Source organism: Cupressus sempervirens, chromosome 11 (assembly GCF_028749045.1).
Source record: "Cupressus sempervirens isolate cs-2001-9-10 chromosome 11, ASM2874904v1, whole genome shotgun sequence".
NCBI lineage: Eukaryota > Viridiplantae > Streptophyta > Pinopsida > Cupressales > Cupressaceae > Cupressus > Cupressus sempervirens.
The window spans coordinates 777,483,250-777,505,729 of NC_143128.1; the positions used below are offsets into that span (position 1 = coordinate 777,483,250).

The window sequence follows — 22,480 nt, forward strand, 5'->3', positions numbered from 1 at the left end:
AAGTTTTAGACAATTCTCTTGCATCTTATATCTTTCATTGATTTCAAGTCTTTATTTCTTTGTTGAGGTCATAAATCATATTTTATTTGCAATTTGCATAGGGCCTGTTATAGGATGGCATACTTGACATGGCAATCAGAACATGTTTTAAAGTGACTCTTGATTTCACTTAACCTTTAAGCATTTTCCCTCAATTGCAGATCGAATTCGCACTTTCCATGAGATTGAGAGTCCCAACTTTAGGGTGGAAACAAGGGTTTGCTTGGGCTCTGAGCTCCAAGAAATGGGTGGAAATCCTGCCCCTCTTGGGCTCCATCAACAAGGTTGGTGAGGACATTTGGCTAAGTATTGAAAATTTAACTTGTCCAAATCTGAATTAATCCCTATTTTCAAAATTACCTTGATTTTCCTCAACATTAATCCAGTTTCTCATGCTTTCCCAAGCCTTCTTCCTTAATTTGAGCTGAAATTTCTTCTAGGTGTGGGCCATGAATCAACCAATTGAAACCTCCCCATCCACTACAAGACCATGACTTACAACTACGACATTGATTTGCACCTTAGTCTTTCCTAAGATTTCAACCTTATCAACCTTCAAGACCTCAAAATATTGCCAAACTACAACTAAAATCAACATACTACTGACTGCCAAAGCAGAAAGAGGAGGTCCCCATTTGGAGCAGGGTGATGCTGCAAAAAAGTCACAAAAGAATCTCCAAAATCATTTCATCCACGAACAATAATTTAATGAGCATGACAACTTCATGATTTAGCTTATCAAACTTGCTTCTCTTTACCCACAATTATTGGCTGAATTTCAGTATCAAGGTGAATCATATCAAAGAATTTGTACTCAAAGATCGTAATTATATATTGTTTCTAGCTGTTATATTAAATTGCCAGTGAAGCTCTAATTGCCTTCCAACATGATGTTGGGTAATGATGCCATCCCTCCCACAATATTAAATCACAAAAAATGAAGAAACTTGTTAGACTTGTAGATCAAAACCCAATCAACAAACTCTAGTTGGGCAGCAAAAACCACAATTTTATTAAAATTTTTCATAAATCTGCCACCTAATTCTGGAAATTGTAGTTGACACAATGGCTGTTAATGATTTTGTCAAAATATTGCTAAATAAACCACAGAAACTTGCCCTAAAACCTAGGTGTCACCGAAAAGAGGGAGGAAGCCACTATTTTGTAAAAATGGTAAAAACTGACTTCACAAATATTGTTTTTCGATCTGTAAAGTCACCGAAAACCCTTGTATTGATAGAGAATAAGAGATTTGGAAAGTCGCAAAGTAAGTAATTTATCAATGATATGTATGTACAGTTCATTTTCAGTAAGAGATGCTTGATGAATTTAGTGAAATACTGATGAAACTCTAAACCATCCATGTTTTTAGGGTAAGAGTGGATTGAGAGTTGCATCATTGGAAAATATATTTCTAGATATTGCTACTAATAGGTATGTCCATATTTATTCAAAACATGAATAGATAGTAATAACCAGGATAAGGTGATAGGAATCCCGACACAAAAGTTGGTTTTGCTAGATGAATGGTTACCCAATTAATGGAAATTCAAATCAATTTCAGGATTTTTCAAAATTTCTTTTTGACGCATTCTACAATATCTATAATGCTTATAATCCAGAAAGAACATTGACTGGAGTTTACGCACTGCTTACCTCATGTTTATGCTTCACTATATGCAATAGACAAGTATACAGTTATAAAGAAAATTAGTTTAAGCTTTATAGTAATATTGTAGGACTCTGAGTATCTATCTAAGTTGTAGTTGATTTCAAGATGAAAAATCTGTAGTATTTCAGCCAATAATTGCTAATTTACAAGAGTTGTCTGCCTCTTGATTGTATCAGCTGGATGTTATTTTTTTCTTATTAACTTAGTGTACTTGTGTTATAAACATACTGTGCTTTAACTGACTCCTCAGGTGTCTTCAAGTGTCTTACCTAGATAAAGGGTAGCTAACTTTGGAGTCTGATACTTTGTTAAGCATTGAAGGAAGATGTCTGATTCGTCTCCTTACGATGGTCAGGAAAAGGGGTTTTGATAAAGAGCAATAGAAGCTCAAGTACTTTTTAGAATGACTAATGGAGTGGATTTTATTGAACATATCTGTGACAAGTATGGCCTTGTAGAACTAGTAGCTGGTTTGGATTTGGGATTGGGTTAGTGGGTTAGGCAATTTTTATTTTATGTCCATCCATACAAAAAAATATAAAAATCAATAACATATACATAATTAAGCCTAAAAATAAAATTAGGTTCATTAACATACATTATTTTATTATTAAATTGAAGATAGTATATTAAGGTAAAAAGGTATATAAATTATAAATATTAAAGTATAAGTAACATTTTTAATATAATAATCAAAGTTTTGGTCCTAGATGATGGTAAGAATCATTAAAACATAGCTATTCGAATAAATTATATGCTCATGCTTGTGCTGTTTGAATAAATTTTAAAAGATATGCTTTGTCAATAATGGATAAAACACAAAATAGCAATAGTAGTAGATAGGGTAAAATAGAATCATAAGCAAATGCAACTGGCATTCTCTACTGCCTTTCAGCAAAAATCAAAATTACAGTGAGCTTTGAGTATTTAATGGTTGCCTGGACGAAACTTTCTACATAGCCTGATCACTGTTATTTAGTCAATAGGACTGCTATTGCATCTGTTACTAGGTGAGAGTCTATTGTGAGTGCATTATGGTAAAAAAATTACTCTACTGAACAAAGAGAGTCGTATGTTGGAAAAAATCTCTGTTGTCTGCCAGTAAAAGTAGCCAAAGTAAAAGCCCAAAAAGATTCTATATAAGCGAGAAAATTTAAAAAGTTGTCTAGTAAAACTGCTGGATTGTTTTGGGTTTATTTGGATTCACCCGAACTTATTCAGGATTCTCTTGAATTCATCTGGGATATGTCCACAGGTCGTGAAACTATCTTGACTAAATACCTGCTTGGATATAAGTGGGGTCCGAATTGGGTTTGAGCTGAGACTGGATCCAAGGTTCAAACTGGCTATGTTGTAGAATCTTGGAATGATATTTTCAGTATTTGTTCAAGACAATGATGTTTGCCTTGTCCAACCCTAGGTTCTTTCCCTGTAGAAAGAGTAGCTGATTTAGAGTCACATTCTTCAATAATTAGTCATTGTGATGAAAATGTCTGTTTCTTTTGTTTATGATTCTTAGGAAAGGAGGACTTTCGATAAAGAATGGTAGAGGCTCAAAAGAATTCTTGGAATGGTGATTGAACATGATCTTCTTAGTCATATTTGAGACACGGATAACATTAAAGAAAACCTGGAATCATGTTTTTCTGTATTTGTTGTTGCCAATGATGTCCACATCTTCTAAACCAAAGTAATTTTGGTATCAGCAATATCAGGCTTTTAAAGCCTAATTCCATGTCTTCATTCCTTGATTAAAATCTTGCATAAGTGGGCTTTTTGTTTGTCACTGCACGTCGTCTTGGGTGTTGTTTACTTGTATAGTGGAATTAAAACTCCATCTTTATATATTTGCATGGGGATATATGAAGTTTAATGAGGACATAATGTATCAGTGGGCTTTTCAAGCCTGGTTACATATTTTCTCTTTTAAAATTTAAAAGTTCTTGTAAATGCACATGAGAAGCGCTTGCTTGTGTTAAATCATCAACTATATGCCAAGGTGGCAATTTTGGGAGCTATTGCATGTTTTAAATAGTTTGTAACGAAGTCTAGGCATGCCTTTCATTTCCTATAGCCCATAACTAACCCATTGTGACAATTTTTGGAAGGATTGCATCTTGTAAAGACATTGTCATTACATGATTTTCATGTCCAAAATCCTGTTATGAACCCAAGTGGCGATTTTGGGAGGGATTACATGTTTTAAAAGGGCTCATATTATATGTAAATGCTTTCCTAAAGTCAGTTTTGGTCTTTATATGAATACTATGTATACACAAGGCATGCATTTCTTCATTAAAAACCCGTTACTATTATGTAAGGGTATTTCTGAATGCTTTGTATGCCTGGGTGGCTATTTTGAATGCTATCTTAAAAACTCATATCATACATGTTATAGTTTCCGAAATGCCCATTCTTGCATCTTTTTAACATATGTAAGAGCCCAGCACATGCATTCATTCCGAATGAGGCCATTATAATTCAAAAGTGGTGATTTTGAGAGCATTACATGCTTGTGTGAGGTGTTGTTGGCCTCATGAAGCCTGTAATATTTGCTTCTTGAACTCAGAATCCCGTTTTTAATTAAAAATGGCATTTTAGAGGCGTGTATAATTAGTTTTAAAGCCTGCATGCATAAGGCATTAGAATCTGTGTTTTCCATTAAAGGCTTAAGACGATGAATTTGAGAGCATTTGCATGCTCATGTGAGGTGTAGAGACACATTCAAATCCTGCCAATTCCTTCTAAATATTTGCACCGAGCTTCTTAAATTCCGTCTAATGCTATTATGACTGGGTTTTGAATGTGCAACTAATTTTAATGTTGCTGTCTCTTCTCTGAAGCCTGTCTTAGGGCATTGGTGTGATTCTTGAAGAGGAAATCACTCATGTTTCTTGCAATATCTACCAAGAAATGTGATTAGGGAAAATACATCTTATTTTGCAGCTTGTATGCACTTCCACAAACTGGGTTTATACATCAAGGGCTCCGTTTTTCCTTCTCATTGAATTCATACTTGCCATGGTGTTAAAAATCAGTGTAGGGCAGATTTGAACAATTCTTTGGCTCCCTATCTTCATGCATTTTGGCTCTCATTCATGGCCATTTGTCAGAGATTTGTAAAGGACTGAGTTTTGCCTTCATTCTTGGGATGATTTGGTCAATCTTGGTTGCCTATGTAGCTGCGAATTGCTCGTCTTTTCTAGATCCAAAGTCATCAAGATTTGGGAGATTTGTCTTTTAGAGATTTGTATTCTTTGAATGAGAACATTGGTTTTCAGAATGATGTAAGTAGTTCCCCTTGTATATTGAAGTGCATCTGTAATACAAGTTAGTTCTTGAATGATGCATATAGCAATGAAGAAAAAGCTCCAAACTCTTATTTTTCTTGTATTTGCAATCAGGATTAAAAATCTCATCCATAAACTTGTCTTGCATAAAAAGACAAAGGTGTTCTGCCCATTATGTAATGTGAGCTAAGAAAGCCACCTACAAGCATTTTTCACGCACATTTTGATTCATTTTGAAAGCTGCAAATGAGCATGAAAAATCCATTTGTGGGAGGCAAATACTTTTCAAAATGACTTGTAATCAGACCTAAAAACCCCCCTTACAAAAGGAAAATCTTCTGACTTATGCTTGTGCAAGGAGCGGAAGTGAAAAACAATTGGAAGTATAGAAAACTTTCAAAACTGATTTCAAGTAGGTGATTTGCTGATGCCATCAGTACAAAACAATCAATGATGCAGATTCATATTCTGGTTCAAGATGCTTTCACCAAATTGGAACACATGATCATCGGGCATACTATTGCAACATGAACACCAGTTACAAAGGATAATGTAATAGGGGTTGTGTCTTGTCAGACAGTTTATTTTCATCATGCATTTGATAACTTTGTAATTGACATATTGCATGCAATATGAAAGCGATTGCATGTGATAGTATTTCCTTCAAAGATGTAACATGTAATCACTTTGCAAATGCATTAGGACTTGCAAGATTGAATAAACCAAATTAGGTTTTTGAATAGGTCAATGTTTGTTGGGTTTTCCCACCTCTCTCTCAGCCCCTCACCTATATATAGGAGGAAGTTTCATTGTAATTTTGTATCTTTTGGCAATGCAAGAAAACTTTGCTAGTTGTATGGGCATTCTAAGACTTTGTGCTTGGATGTAAATCAGATTGCTTTCAATAAAAGAGTCACATTGTTTTGAGACTTTGTGCCAATTCAAACTGTTATGTGATGACATTTTCATGAGTTGATTGTGAGTTTTGGTGCCTTGTTCAGGAGGGATTTGAATTCAATTTTGCAAACTTTTGAGTTGTATATTGCATTCAGAGTTATAGCTCAATTTGAGCTTTTGAAGACTCTGTGCTATAGGTCAAATTGTTATAGTTGATAGTGGCTATATAAAGACTTTGGGCTTCAATTGTAAGTGTTTTTATTAAGTTTGAGAGTATCCAGTAAGAGATTCTATGCCTTACTGGTTATTCTAACTCAATCCTAATTTGGGATAATTGCAAGAGAATTTGGGTTTCTATACTTATTTGACAAAATATAAAAGTAGATTGTTGTCTTTTGAGTTCTTCTTACATTGACCCCAAAGCCATTGGTATTATCATAGTAGTAGAGACCTTTTGTTAAGTTAAAAGAGTTCTAATCATGCAAGAATCATTCTTGAAAAAAGAGGAATTGATTAAAAAAAACCACCCTTTGTAAATTTGAGTTAGGTCTTTGTTGAATTCACATATGGTAAGAAGGGAGTCCCCTCTATTGCTGAGACAATTTTGTAAGTTGTGGTCATAGTGACTTAACAAAAATTCTAGCCAACATGTTCTTCACAATCACATATAGATAGTGTAATGAATTTGATTTTGATGAAGAGTACACTTGAATAGTTTAGTTCCAAATCCTACAATGTGCATTGTACCCATATAGATATTTATTTGTCAATACTTTTCATTATTGTAATTCTATTTCATTTCAGAGCTGGCTCCATTTTCGCTAGCATTGCTTCTGGTATCAAGTTTATCCCATTGATGTGTTTTTAGTTTTTTTGATGGAGGATTTTATATCATCCACAACAACCTTTTACTTTTAGCTATCCAATATGGGAGCAAGGGTCCTTTGGCTAGGACCTTGTCGGCCCATTTATGGACCTCATTAAATTTTTTTCCCCAGCTATGTTTTTTGCTTTGGTGAACATTTTATCTATAATTTACATGTTAAATTCTGATAAGTAGGATAAGAGACACTTTGGACCCCTTTGAACCAATTCAGTTAGGTTCAAACAGGTTCAGATTGGTTTGCACAGGTTCAGACAGGTTCATCCTGCTTTAGTAGGGTACAATGAGGTTTAACATAGTTCAACCTAGTAAAGTGGGTTCATACAAGCTCAACAGGCTTCATCTAGGTTCAAAGTGGTTCAGTGAAGTTCTCACAAGTTCAAGATGGTTCAAGTTTCAGTTTCAAAGGTTCAATTTCAGCGATTCAAGTTTTAAAAAGGTGCTCATAGTACATTGAATTGGCAATTCTCTGTAATTTTGCTAAGCTATTATTCTCTAAACAACAATCTAATGAACGACACCTGACAATCTAATCTTGGGACAGGAACAATGCAAGTTTTGTTTGGGCCATTAGACTTGATGGAGCTAGTGCACAAATTCATTTCCTAAGTCAAGCACTCAGTCGAGCATTTTAAAGGTTTGTGATAGATATCTTATATGAGCCTGTATTTTGTACATCATGGGACCATCAGCTCTGTATTCAGTCAAATGGGATTGCATTTTTTAGATGATACAAGTGGGCTTTGAGTGGCATTCCTCTTTAAAATTGTGTTGGAGAGTTATACTCTCTTGTACAGTTCTCACAAATCTACCGTTGCTCCTATTACTACTGTAAGAAATGTAACTGCAAATCACTTGACCACAACTTTGGGAAGGATGTGAAGAACTGTGATGATTATGATCATTCAGCCCCACAACACTTTTTCTGATGGAATCCAGCTGTGGAATAGCAGGGCCATTCATGATCTTGAAAATCAAGATGTAGCAAAAATAAATATTGTTTATGCACTGGACTCAGCTAGTGAATAGATAGAAGTGCTGGAAGAATATCAAGAGAATCATGGAATGACTGCGCAGAAGATAAGATTTCAAAGAACCCGTAACCATGGATTTTCTAAATACAGAAATCAGTTTCTGTGTTGGGGGCATGACTTTTGATTCAACTGTTGGATGGTGCTGAATTTTGGAGATGTTAAAGAAAACGTAATTCCGTACATCTTCACCAGAGCGATTGCAAAATTATGTCGGGTTTGAAAGATATAGATGACTGAGTACAGCACTATCGAAATTGTCAATGACAGTCACATTAGTGACAAAATGACGGGGAAAAATAAATATAAACTAAGGACGATATTTAATTATTCTTAACCATAGAACCTCATTTATTATGTATAGGACACCTGTCACTAAAAGATATTGTCTGTTGGAGGAAGGAAGATAATATGTGAAATTTCTTTGGAAATGTTGATGTTTTGTAGCTTCACTAAGATATATATATATATAATAAGTGCATTTATTTTCATTATGCTAATGAATAGACATGTCCCATTTGAATCAAATCTCTTATTAATTTAAGAGGTTGCTACATTTGAAAAACACATACTATAAAAGGGCAGTGCTATTACAAATGCAGCAATCCTTCTTAAAACTAACATGGTATCAGAGCAGAGTTCACTCTGAGATTTGGAATTGAAGAATAAAATTGAAAGGCATTTTTGAAAGATTGTCTGTTCTCTGTGATTAAATGGCTTGTGTGGGCTTCCAGATGGCTTAAGTTCTATTTCTGATATTAATTTCAAGTGTGCATACCTGTAATGGGGTTTATTGTCAGCTTTACACCGTTTAATGTCTCTGTTTCTCTCAGTACTGCCCAATTAATATTATAGTAAGATGATCAGGGCATTCCCTAATAACAAATGCAAGGCACAGAACACTAAAAATGTGCCCAAGTGGGGATTTGGATGAACGTTTTATCATGTATAAGTACTATGGTATATAGCCAATAATCTGTTTCGACACATGATATACCTGTGTAGAATGCATTTCTGATACAAATTCTATGTATATATGCTTGAATGGACATTATGTTGAGTTGTGACAGTTTATTGTACCTATCTGTCATGTGGACCGCCTGTTATGGCACATGATGTACCTTCTCAAAATTAATTTCCAGTACCCAGTCTACAATCTAAGATAGCTCAATATCCACGATGCTCACACCATGGATAGAGATACCGTGGACAAGGAAAATAGGACCCATATAGATGAAGAGATTTTGGAGCATTTGGAAGCATAGAAAAGGCCTCCCCTTGATACTGAACATAAACGACATATGTATATTCATGGTCAATGACCGGAAGATGATTTAAAATGAAGGAATCAGTTGAAGGAATAGAAGGAAATATAACAAAGGGTAAAATAAGGAACATGTACTATGTGGTATGCCACGTTGACAAGAGGGACCTCCCATACTTCAACTATTTAATGCCCACAGTTATGATTAAGGCAAATAACGTGGCTGCCTATATGCCGCAATGATAAGTTTGAAGAAATTATCCATGGAGGATATCACCAATAGGTAATTACGCCCGAACCTTTACAAACCAACGGGCCACATATCACATTTATATTGGTATAGGGAAGTCAATTAAGGACATTATAATAAAAAGACCATGAAAATATGTTGGTTATAACATTGATATGCCAGCTGCGGTCATTGGTGTCGAGAATAAAACGAAGGTGATTCGAAAAAAAGGGTAAGTACAAATGTGCATGGGAGCAACCGCAAATATAAAGGTATGATTGTTGACCCACTACCAACCTAAGAGAAATATAATATAAAGTTAGATAGTGGAGGTAATAAGGAGTTTCAAGTCTTCACGAAGAGTGTTTTAATTAAAAATAAGAATAATTATGGAAACTTCATGTACACCATTATTAATATATTATGAGACTTATCATTGAGTGTGTAAGATCTATATATAAAGAAGTATGAGTGGTTCAAGAAAATGACATGAAAATCAGTCCTAAATTCTAAAGTGATTCATCATTTTGGCACCATCCTTTAACTATAAGATATAGTATTTTCAGATTGCTATACCTTGAGAATTACCTTTATTTATCTTTTGTAGTTAATCTCTTATTTTTCTTTCAATATGTACTACAAGAGCTATGTGCCTTGGTCTTTTCCTCTAAGAATGTTATTGTAGGTAGAGGAAGATTGATATTCAGAGGGAGCCTGACATTTCATTATAGACAACCTTGAAAGAAAGGGAGTAGATAGAGGATATGGTTCAGTCAACCTTCGGCGATTTCGGTTGTATTGATTTAGAGGGAGTAGATGGATTCTTTAGTGATAAATAAATTGTAGCAGTCAAGAGGATTGTGATTCATGAATATACCTGATGACTATTTGGGCCTACCCCCTGCGTACATCATGAGGAAGTGATGACTTCCAAATGATTATCACTTGTATTTGTAAGAGTTATTGAAAGGTGACGATCTTTCAATAATTTAATCTATTGTGATAGACATCTTATGGTGGCTGAAACAGATCATGATAGATTATATCTTGCATGGTGGATTAAATTCTTTAAACAAACCATGGTCATCTATTATGATGAACATCTTATGATGTCTCAGCAGATCATGATAGATGATATCTTGCATGGTGGATTAAGTTCCTTAAGCAAACCATGGCCTTCTAAAGTGATGGACATCTTAAGATGTCTAAGCTGATCACAATAGAAGATTACTTGCATGGTGGTTTCTTAAATAGACCATGGCTATTCATATGGTAAGCATTATTGAGAATGCGTGTATACATACCTTACGAATATTTTAAGTACTTGGTAAATGTTACGTGACTTGACATTTAGGAGGCCATTACTATTGATACTATGAGGTGATATCTAAATGGTGAATATCTTTTGATCAAAGATATTCATAATCTTGCTAACTTGATATTACATTGAGGTAATACTTAGCCATGTGTTTATCCTCCCTAGCTAAGAGGGAGTGTTGATGTTTTGTAGCTTCACTCCAATAAATTATACCAAAGATATGTTTATATATATTTAGTATACATAAGAAGTGTGTGTGTGTATATTATAATAACTACAATCATTTTCATTATGCTAATGAATAGAGATGTCCCATGAAGGGACATGTCTATTCTTGAATCAATTCTCTTATAAATTTAAGAGGTTGCTACATTTGAAAAACACATACTGTAAAAGGGCAGTGCCATTACAAATGCAGTAATCCTTCTGAAAACTAACAGAAAAGGATAATAAAGTTTAAAAAGCCATCAGAGGAGGGAATTTTCAAGAATCAGTTTTGGAAACTAGAAGGAAACCCGTCAAAGAAGGCAAGATAAATAAAGAACAAAAGGACAAGAAAAGTGTTCTGTTTTTGCTTCTTTCCAGAAGCTTGTGTGCAGAAGGAAAGGAAATCATTCTGTTGTTTGTATGGAGAGGGACACTCATTATTTTCATTTCATTATGCAATTCTGTCTATAGAATGAAAGTCTGAGCTTATAGTTAGTATTGAATGAATGAAGAATGCAATTTTTGAATGTGTATTTTATTCTTTTCTTCAGCTTATGCTGAAGCTTTGTCTCGTAATAATCATGTTCAATGTTATCTTTATCATACCCAACAGCATATGCATTCATTTTGTGACTGTGTTTTCAGAATTATCTATCTATCAGAAAGAGTGTTCTCTTCATTTTGTTAGTCGTCATTTGTGAGTGAGAAGAAGGGATCTTTGTATCGGCTTCTCACTTTCATTCTCATTTAGTGTTTAAATCTCTTTGCTTTTGCTACGTGATTATGAGTAGATGTTAGTGACTTTTGATGCTTTCGGGTGAACAGCATCTCAGTATTTCATTCATTGCATATCACAAGAGGGAGATGTACCTCTCAATTCAGAGGAAGGAAGGTTACCAATCTCATGCTAATCTATCCAATTGTTAGTGCACTTTGTCCTTCATCCTGGGCATAAGGAGTCAGTTTGTGTGATTGTTTTTGGAAGGACAAATCTGTTCACTAACATACCTCTTTGACAAAGAGCCAAGGACTGAGTGATAGTTATTCCACTAAATTCGCTCATGGCATGATCCCTGTCTCATCACACATAATGTCAGGGCCTTGCACTAATCAAGATTCGATCCCTAGTGGACTTAGTTATGAACTATTCAACTTCACTAATAGGTCAAGGGCCCATTGACCATTGATGTATTTTTGTGACAACAAAACTTTTCTTTCGGGTTTGTTTATATTAGAAATAAATAAATGGTTAACTATGTTATTACTTGGGATTGATCAATATGTCAGCAATTTCATTTTTATTTATAAGTTATTTTTTTGGCTTATTGATGTTCTTTTAGATATGCCTATGTTTATAAATAATATATATAGTTTGTTTTATGTTAAAAATGTTTATAAATTTCTTAGCCTGTCGATCTTTAAAGTTTTTAACATGTTTCATAGTTCCTATCTTATGTCTATTTCTAAATATGCTCGCTTGTAAATATTTTCAAATAATATACTTTTCCGTTCTTCCTTAAATTGACTATGAATATTTGTAGATTCATGGTAATTACACTATATTTAACTGTAGAGCATATCTTTCCCTCATTTGTTTTTATTTTTGTACTTTTAATATATGGATATATTTATATTGTTTTATTTATGTTATCTTTAGAACTAAATTAGTTCTCTTTTGTTTATTTGTCTTCTTTTTTTCTTAATGTCACATTCCTGCACATTGTTCCATATGCAACCTCTCAACTTCCTCTCCCCCACCTTTCCCATCTCCCTTATTAGTCTTTCTGGGTATGCAACAATCTATTCTACTGCTTGAGATCTCTATCATCTCGTGATGGATCAGAGTGTAGTCCGAAAGATTGATGACAAAAAATGCACAATAAATCCTTGTAACAGCAACATGAATTTTTCTTTTGTTTGAACTTCAATCTTCCTTTGAAGTTTGCTATTTTTTGACTTTATGATCTATCTTTTACTGTTATATTGCAGGTAAATGCTGCTGCTGAGGTGATATATGACCTTGTGGATCCTAATGCAAATTTAATATTTGGAGCTGTTATAGATGAATCACTCAGTGGACAAGTAAGTGACTGTGGAAATCATATTTGGCTTTCTATCTAACTTATCCTTATGTTTTCAATCAACCCCTTAGAAAAAAACATATGATGTATTTAAAACAGAAACAAATTATAACTGCAACCACTCTAATTCATTTTCAAATCCACATCTGATGAAGCTGGAACATGTGGCAAAACATATATGATGTATTTAAAATGGAAACAAATTATAACTGTAACCACTCTAATTCATTTTCAAATCCATGTCTGATGAAGCTGGAACATGTCACTATCTCAGAAACATGTATTCAACGCAAGTGATTGTTTTCCCTATATCATGTGTAACAAAGAACACACGGTGAAATTTGTAAGGTCATTTTCCTAGTAATTTATTAAAAAATTCTATTATTTTGATTTGAAGTCTGTCTTGCATAACTTATCTGAAGTCAGTTGTAATATTCTCTGCTGGTTTTGATTAAAAATATTGAAACTTGACTAGAGGGAATTTCGTCAAACAGTTGTTATACAATCCAATGCCTTAAACAAAATGCCTCTATACTGTCACTTTACTGTGTATCATTATAAATGCCATGAGCGGTCGTGGAAACGAACTTCAGCAAATACATGGATAGTGGTACGGACACATTATACTAGACTATAATACCCATTTAAATTTGCAATGATAAACCCAGGTCTGTTATGCTTTATGTTAATGACAGAATTCCTATATATGAGAAAAGAAGACCATAACATATAGTTACAGGTGTGAGATAGTACAGACCCGATATTTGATAATATAGACTGCCACCGGTTGGAAATGAGGGATCCCCTGAACTGACCGTGAACTACTAATCAGGACACTTAGGTGACTTTGCAACCTCCTCCGGCTTCTGTGTACTGTTCCTGTTATCAGATTCCTTGCTCGTCACTACTGGAGAAAGATATTCAAGTGCCGCTTTCACTGTGATACAATTCTGAAATGCCGACCAGCTATTCCTTATTTCGAGCTCAGCTTACTGTATGTCCGATGCCAGAAAGAAATGCTGATAACATACAGCAGATGTAATGGAATGACATTTATGCAAAGTACTGTATTACAACAATCTCCTCTGCTACAGGGTGACTGCTCTCTCGTCTGCTTGCCAACTTGAACCAGTATGACTCAGTGATGACCTGTGCGTGCAAACCTTATGTACTGACCTGTTTTACTTCACTGCTGTTGGAAATACTCCAACTTCCTATCAACCTCCAAAGTATCCAATCGAACTTCAGTTCTGAAAGTACCAATGTGAGTGCCAGGTTTGCGTCCAGCCTCACTATTTTCCTTAAGGGGTTTCGTCCTTGGGAAATATCCAGTCACATCTAAGCAACCTTTAGGATTTTATAAAGCAACATATATTCGTGGTGTCAACCCTAGTGTAGCTCCATGCTTTTATAACCTCGATATGAGAGAGGAAACAAACAACTAAGCAATGTGGGATTAAAAGCCAATTTCGTCTTTTAGTGACTTAAGTAACTTTATAACTTTATAACATGAAAATATTTAAATAAATCACTTAAGTCACTTGAACTTTAATATCTCTTGAAATACTTGTCTGATTGCCATGCCGTCTGAAATAGGAATCTCTCCTCAGAAATCCCCATGTGACCAAATACACTTTCTAAAAATAAAGGGTCCATCTCTATTACCCTTGACTTACTATACATAGTAAGTATGGCAAATGGAGTCCAAATGACATCGAACGAAGGCCAAATCCATAAATCGCTGAATGTTGGAGATGAGTCAATCCTCAGGAGACCCTCTAACGATCCTCGTCAGCCTATGAGGATCCAATATTAGGCTAATCCTTGAAATTCTGATGCTGGCAACCAATGGGGACATTACACCAATCTACATTGATTTGACACCATATCTTATGGCTCAAGAGATGGGACTATTTTCATTACTTCTGCTTCATTTACAATTTTCTCAGAATTTGATCATTTTGGAGACTGAAGTGTGTTCTAGTATTGTAATGTCCCCAGCTAGGACTTTACAGAATTCCAATTAGGGTTTAGACTCTAGAGTGTGATTGGAAATGGCAATTTGTAATGTTGCCTACTAGGAGAATGCCAATCCCCATAGATTAACATACATCTATATGCATTTAAATCAGATTAAACTAAGAAGCAATCACCAATTCATAATACATTCTTTAAGCTCTAATTCCTTACTTCTCTCCTAATCAATAACCTTAGAAAGAATGGGGATTTAGTTATGTGAGGGTACTTGAAAGTTGAAAAAAATCGACAAGTAGACTCTCAAGATTTTTGGAACATATATGCATACCTATCTTGGGATTTCTTACTCATTGTGAGGTATTACTCCATTTCTCCCTGACAAAACCAACCTATGTTCTTAATGGTATTAGTAAGGGTTTAAGGAAAAGGCTATGTATATGATGGGGACACAACCCAAGAACAGAATGGACACAACAAAAAAGGAAAATTGTATTAACTGAGAAAAATAAGCTAGTACAAACAGTACAGAGAAAATAAACTTCAAAACATGCCCTAAGGGCTTACAATAGCATAAATTTGGAGATAATTTCTCCTTTCAGTACCTCCTCTCCATCTTTATTCCGAACTGCCTTTTACAATGCCAGAAATCTCCTTAAATAGACCCCGGAGGGTTAAGGACTAGGAGTACATTCTAGAAAGTGCTAGTAGGCATCCACCGACCAAATAGAAGGTTCCAGAAGCTGCGGTAGAAGTCGGCGCAAATCTAGAAGAATCCATAAATGGTAACCGAACTTCCGGGAGGCATAACTTTTGAACCGTAGCTCCGATTGACAAACCGTTTACATTTTCGGAAAGCTCTCGAAGTGCTCTATAGCCCTATGGGACGAGCTTCGCTCATCCCCCATTTTTCGGCCCTTTTCGAGGTCATTTAATGCCCCTAACCTGATTTTGAAGCATTCTTAGGAGGTCTCCAAAACCTGGAAAACTGCAATAACTTTCAAACCGTGGGGCCTATTGACCTGATTCTTTTTCTAGAATGCTCTAAATCACGATTACATTCATCTGGCCAATTCACACCTTCTAGTTTACCAAAATGATGGCCCAATTACATGCTCCTATTTTTTCGGGATTTTCTAACACACTGATAGTGGAACTGTGAGAGTTGGAACCTTTATTTGACCCAAATGGGTATCCAAAAATGAAAACACATGAAACAGAAACTAAGTCTAAGTACATTTTTTTGGGTGACACAGGATTGCCCTTATACCTCTGGATGCTCCTGCATCAGTATATATAATTATGTAATGTATTCTATATATACTTGTATTCTCTTTATCCCTAATAGGATTCTGATTAAGATAAAACATTCTTTAATCAGTTTCAATTTATCAATTGCTTGCTAGCAATATGTAAGATTCATTTCCATTTTCATATCTTCCTTGTGAATAGTATCCAATATCTTTTATATTTTCTGATTCTAGCATCTATCTGCTGAATTGAGCTTGAATGCCTTAATATATCCTGCAACGGAATATAATTGGCTGCGTTCCAAGAGACAAGTCTCATGTCTATCCATAATCACCTTTTCACCCTCATGATAATCACACCTCTCAGCATTCAAGTGTAATTGCTGACATAACCATCATTAATCGTGCCTGATTAGTTTGTAATTGGTGGTTATTAATAGTTGACTTTTAACTGCCTTAATTGATAGTGATGTTTGAGTAATGATTATGGGTTTATTGCTCAAGAAACTTCATTGATTTGTTATTAACTTATTAAAATTATCAATGTCTTAAGTCAGTAATGATCGTCATGAATGCCATAGACTCCTCAACTTAGTTGATCTATTCCTTAGTAATAATCATATTCATTCCTTGCTGTCATATGTGGTGCTTCACTAACTATGACTAATGGGTTGATATTAGCTGATATCACCGTAGAGTTAGACAGATATAATAGTTCTTAGTTCGAGTTTCTCGGATGATTGCCTTTATAGTTTTTAGTACCTTCCATCTTCTCTCAGCTCTTTATCATCATCAAGAACCATTGTTGTTATGGTCATGGCTTAGTATGTCAATGGACACTATTATTATCACCGGTGGTTATTGCGTGTAATTTCCTTAGGTCAATTGCTCTCCTTCATTATGATGATGCTCTTGATATTAAATATTGCTGTGATCGCTTCTACCTACTCAATAACGATTACTTCCTTGTAAGCACGGTACACATTTTTCTTCTGTTCATTATGTAGTTTATGATAATTGAATCACATCTTCATAGTTGGGAACCCCTTAGATGTCATTAATCGACAGCTTTACTAATTTGATGCCAAGTATGAAGTAGTGTATTAATGACTAATCTTTTGATTAGTTAATTCCTCCTCTTGCTCAAAATAGACTTAATGGCTTCAACAACATGTATATTAGTGTCTTGCTATCATTGACAACAAATTTGATTACTTCAGGTACGATCCTTAGATTTATTATTTCAATGGTTGCCATGACGTGAAAAAGATAGGGATATCACAATTGGGGTTTGTAATGGGGGGACATTGCAAGTATGGAAAGCCTGTCTATTTCAGTGTTACACCAGTACGGGGGTACTTTGGGAAGGCGGGGGATGTTGGGGCGAGTTTCTAGGATGAGCGAAAAATGGGCCTCATTTTCGGGATGGCTAGGGGACGGTGGCAAGGGAGGACAGGCCAGAGAGGGGTGTTGTATAGTATACATATAGAACTTTGAAATGCTAGTTATGAAATGATGTTTCAGTAGTTCACTAGAACATACCATATTAAAATACTTGAGCATAGCAAAATTGCGACCATTGACATTCAACATAGTTATGTATTACATACCCAATAGTAATATTCAAAATCAAAATTCAAATAGAAAATCAAGTACACATCCCAGAGGCGGCATGGTTATGGAATGGCGGAGGTGGGGGTGCTTGGGTACTCAAGTACCTGGTGTGGGAAGGTCTCAGGGAGGGGTACTTGAAGGTTTGGGAGGGGAGTGTGAGTCTCCGGGTTACAGTGGTCTATTTATAAATAACGCCATGGCACTAAATTTAGAGTACAAGTTGGTTCCAACTTCTATATTAGAAATTAATATATGAAGGTCTGTCTGTTAAAGTGGTCATAAGCACATTCATTGTAAAGGATTAGAAGAAAAAAGAGGTCACTGAAAATGTTAAATCATTTCTGAGCTTTGAAGTTTTACATGAGAAGACCAAGGGCTCATTGCGAAGATGGTGCATAATTCTAGTGATAATTTCTATTTGAGTGAAACATCTTTGTATGTTAAGTGGATGCATGAATAGCCAAATATTCTGATTAGAAGCTAAAGTTAGAACACCTTGTATGCTGTTGCCCCACTTTTTCGTCGCGTAGTAATTTGGCAAAGTAGATGTTTCGTCATATTTGGTCTTGTCAAGTCAATAAGTCTTTCCTCTTTAGGTGATGATTGTCTCCATCGGGTTTCCATCTTTCCCCCTTCTCGCACATTGTATAGCCGGGTGGGTTTCCTCATGGTCATAGTTCATTCGGGTAGTCTAGATCCTTACTCGATGGAGATTCTCAAAGGATACTACCTCAGACAAATTTACATGTAGATTATACGGACTGAATATGAAGAAAGATGAAGGGGCAGAAATTTCAGTTTTGCCTTCTCCTTTTGTGGACTTTCGCACCTTGAAGGTAAAATTCCGCAATGAGTTTTAAATGCGATTTGCAGATTTCAAAATAGAAAGGTGAGTGAAGTTATAGACAAGTCAGTTGATTATCATCATATTCTAGCACGAGAATCATTCAGAAATTGCCAAAGTGTTCAGAAAAGGCATTGGCGGAAAACTCATAACTGATTTCTCCTCCCGCGGACTTTTGTAGCCGGAAGGTGAAACTCCACCAGAAATGTAAATGCAGTCTACAGGATGAATTCAGAAAGAAGAGTTATGTTTTGCTTAAGATCATCTAAAGTTCGGGATGTTTCAATGACGTGAATGATTTAAAACCTATTGAGATGAGTAAAAGGAAGATTTGCGGAAGACTGAAAAATAGCTTCTCCTTTTACAAGCTTTCGCACCAAGAAGTCAATTTTCCGAATAGGCATAACTAAAGAAAGTAAAGGAAGTCAGTAGGCCCCACTTCCGTCGGCGAAGTACTTTTTCTATTCTCCGAAGGCTTAAAGCGGAATAGTTAAGACAGAAAAGACTAAACGGAGGCTTCGCAGAAAATTGGAAATTGCCTTCTCCTTTGCGGAGTTTCTACCTTCAGAGGAGATTTTCCGCATTCTCCAAAAAATTAATCTTGCAAGCCTGGTTATGTAACAAATTGATCACAAGAAGCCTAAAGGATACAAGGGAAGTGAATAATCACATTTGAAAAGGAGTCTAAATGCAGAATCGAGCTGAGCAGATTTCCACCAACAGAGTACTCCGTCTTGGTTTTCCGAAAACTTAAAGTAGGTAAAGTGGAGAAATGGAAACTTATTTCTCCTCGGCGGGTTTTCTACCCTTGAAATCTATTTTCCGCATCTGACCGAAAATCATAACTGTGAGCATGATCACAAAGTACAGAATTATAAGATTGTTTCAAGTGAAATTTAGCTAAGTGGATTTCGCTCTAGGGAGTATTCCGTTTTGGTTTTTCCAAAACAGGGTTAAAACGGGAAAGTAAGTCAGTAATAAAGGAAGTTACAGTTAAGCCAACGGAAAAGTGAAAAGACATGGAGGAACCCGTTATAACCATCAGTCTAACGGATTGATCATTTATTTCGCTTGTGTGGCGCGGATCCTGAAAACCTAATGGGTAAATTGAGGTTTCTATATAAAGAACAGTCTAACCGATTTTCAAATTACCATTTTCTTGCTTTGAATCGTTATGCTGTTGAATTGAACATTGCTAATACAGTACTTGCAAAGCTATTTCTTGCAATCATTTACTTTCTCAAGTTTCATAGTCTACATCTGTTTGATTAAATGGCTCGTTTCTCTGGATTTGATGGTTTGGGTGGAGTCCGATCAACATGGCAGAACATCACAGATACTTCACTCCGCTTTTATGATATTCTAGATTTTCAGAGAAGGATAAGGACTGAACCAATTCATCCTATTACTGAGAAGCTCCGCGGGAGTGGATTGGTGGAGGCAATTGGATTTCCTGTGGCAGTTCAAGCTCAGGAGTTGATTGTAGAATGTATCAATCATTACAATCCAGACACTAAGCAGATTCTGTTGCCTGATCAGAGTGTATTGATTTCAGTTGATAGGCAAGCAGTGATGAATTGTTTGTGAATCCCAGAACGTGAGGAGTTCTCCACACTGACAGTTGGAGGAGCTATATCAGAATTCTCTTTGAAAAAGATGGTATGGAGGAAAGAAATCATGAAGTCTTGGTTCCAGAAACCGAGGGGAGTCAAGAGTAAGGTCCCTAAAACCCTTTTTGGCACTGATCTCAAGCCAGAGATTGTGGATATTATGGTTCTTTTGCATCGACTCAAAGGTGAGGCAGATGCCTTTAATTTTGTAGAGCATTATTTTTTCTTGGTGCAAATTATTTGCTCGGATTCGCAGTATATTGACTGGGCATTTGAGGTCAGTGAGCAATTATCTAGGGCTCTCAGTGCAGCCAAGTTTTATAATTCATTTTATGTCTTCCTTCCTGATATATATGCTGGCTTCCTTACAGTTATGGCCAGGCCTCCCTAGAATTGAGGATGCGCCAGAAAATGTTAAAAGTTATGAATTTTATCCGTGCTTGCAGCTACAAAACAGCTATGCAGATTTTATCAGAGTTAATGGCGCATTCAATATGAGAATTTGCTAGGAACTCCAAGGGTGTCTGGAGCAGAGATTCAGCCCAGAAGCAATGGCGGTAATCAGTCAGTTTGGTTGCTTTTTTATACAATTCTCATCCTTCTCCTATTTGCGTCTTGCAGCATTCGATGGGTTTCCCTTGAAGATGCCCAGATACCCGGATGACATGATCGTGTTGATGGAGATCGTGAGACAAGCTCTCCAGGTGAACGCGTTAAGTGCTGGACTGCGAAAGAAGGGATATGAATTCCCTATGAAGGTTGGAGCTTACAGTTGCGAATCCAGGTCAGATGCTAAGAACATGGTGAAAGTGTTTGAATGAAGGTTCAAATTACAAGAGTATGAAGTTTTGAGACCCATTTTTGACTCGAATGGGTATGCTCGAGATGTGCTTCAGATTGGAAGCACGATCAAACATATCACCACCATAGAAGACTACTGGGCAAATTGTAAAGATGAGCTGGAGAGTAGAGATCGTGCCTTTGCTAGATTCACGGTGGATCAAGTAAAAACTTATGGTATCAATTTGGATGTAGAAGGGCTAGAGGATGATGGCCAGAATATGTATAGCAATACATATTTAACAAGGTTGAGAAATACCCCAGTTAGTTCAGAGCCCTACACTAATATAGATGAAGATCTCGATGTTATGGTGGCTAGGATCGTCAAAAGAACAGGAAAATGGGTAGAGTGGACAGCCAAGAAGGGCCGAAGTAAGGGAAAAGCTTCTCAACAATCTCCAGCTGCTGCCACTCCCACTTCTTCTCATAGTGCCACACCCAATGTATCAATATCAGCTACTCAAGGACCAACTATGCCTGCAGGAGGAGGAGATCAACCACCTGAAAGAACATTCCCATATCTCCGACATGTCAAGGTGGCTCTCTGCTAGTTATCGGGACCCAATCTACTGCTGAAGAAAAAGAGACTGATAAGGAAAAAGATAGTGGTGCTCCTCCAATCTTCATTCCTCACGTTTCCCCATCTCCATCTCTACAGAATACACCTGTCCCTTCTCCTCATACTACACCACTTCCATCTCCTCATCATAGTCCTATTCTATCTGAGAAGAATCCCATTTTGCAGCCACCTGGTTCTCCAATTCAGGTAGTAGAGGTTGGAGATGGAGACTCTAGTAGCAGTGAATCCACTGAATTGGACAAGGCTGAAGGAGGAACACAAGGGGAGGAAAAAGCTCCAAGCTCATCTAGACTTCTTTCTAGAGATTCAAAGAATCCTTTCTCTGCAGAAACAATGGTGAAGACTCCAGTGAAGAAGAAGATGTTTAGCATCGAATCATTAGGAGCAGCTTCTAAGGTAATTGGAACAGAGTCCCGACTTGAAGACTCACTGGAAAGAAAAAGGAAAAGGAAAGATGAACATGTTCCTGCAAAGGACATTGTATCTCAGGCAGTTCGTTCTGGTTTTTCCATGATGAAGGTCAAGAAGCAGAAAACTTTGTCAATTCTGGGACAAGATCCAGAAACAGGACATTTGACCATGGAGATTGCCAAACCCAGTAAGGCAGGGCGAATTGAAGACCTGACTCTTGGAGATTTTACTCTGCATTCTATTGATCTTGGAGAAGCCAGGCATGATACAAAGGTGGGCCTATGGAGATCGGGTAATGAGATCATAGAAAATCAACTGGAGGATCTCAAGTTGTCAAAGATCAGAATGAAATCTGAGATAGAAGAGCTTAAGAGGTTCATTAGGCAGTTAGTTGCCCCATTGGCAACTATTACTGGTGTACCTGCTGCTGAAAATCCCACGGTAGA

General features: G+C 36.2%; 1 protein-coding gene across 3 annotated transcripts in view; it reads left to right on the forward strand.

Annotated features, from left to right (window-relative positions):
- The window catches only part of LOC149531899 (cell division protein FtsZ homolog 2-1, chloroplastic-like), a 111,848-nt gene that overhangs the window by 84,215 nt on the left and 5,153 nt on the right, over positions 1-22,480 (forward strand). For all 3 annotated transcript variants that reach the window (XM_089811554.1, XM_089811555.1, XM_089811556.1), the window contains exon 6: positions 12,820-12,912. In XM_089811554.1, the coding sequence (XP_089667680.1) occupies positions 12,820-12,912 (93 nt within the window). The remainder of the gene's footprint in view (positions 1-12,819; positions 12,913-22,480) is intronic.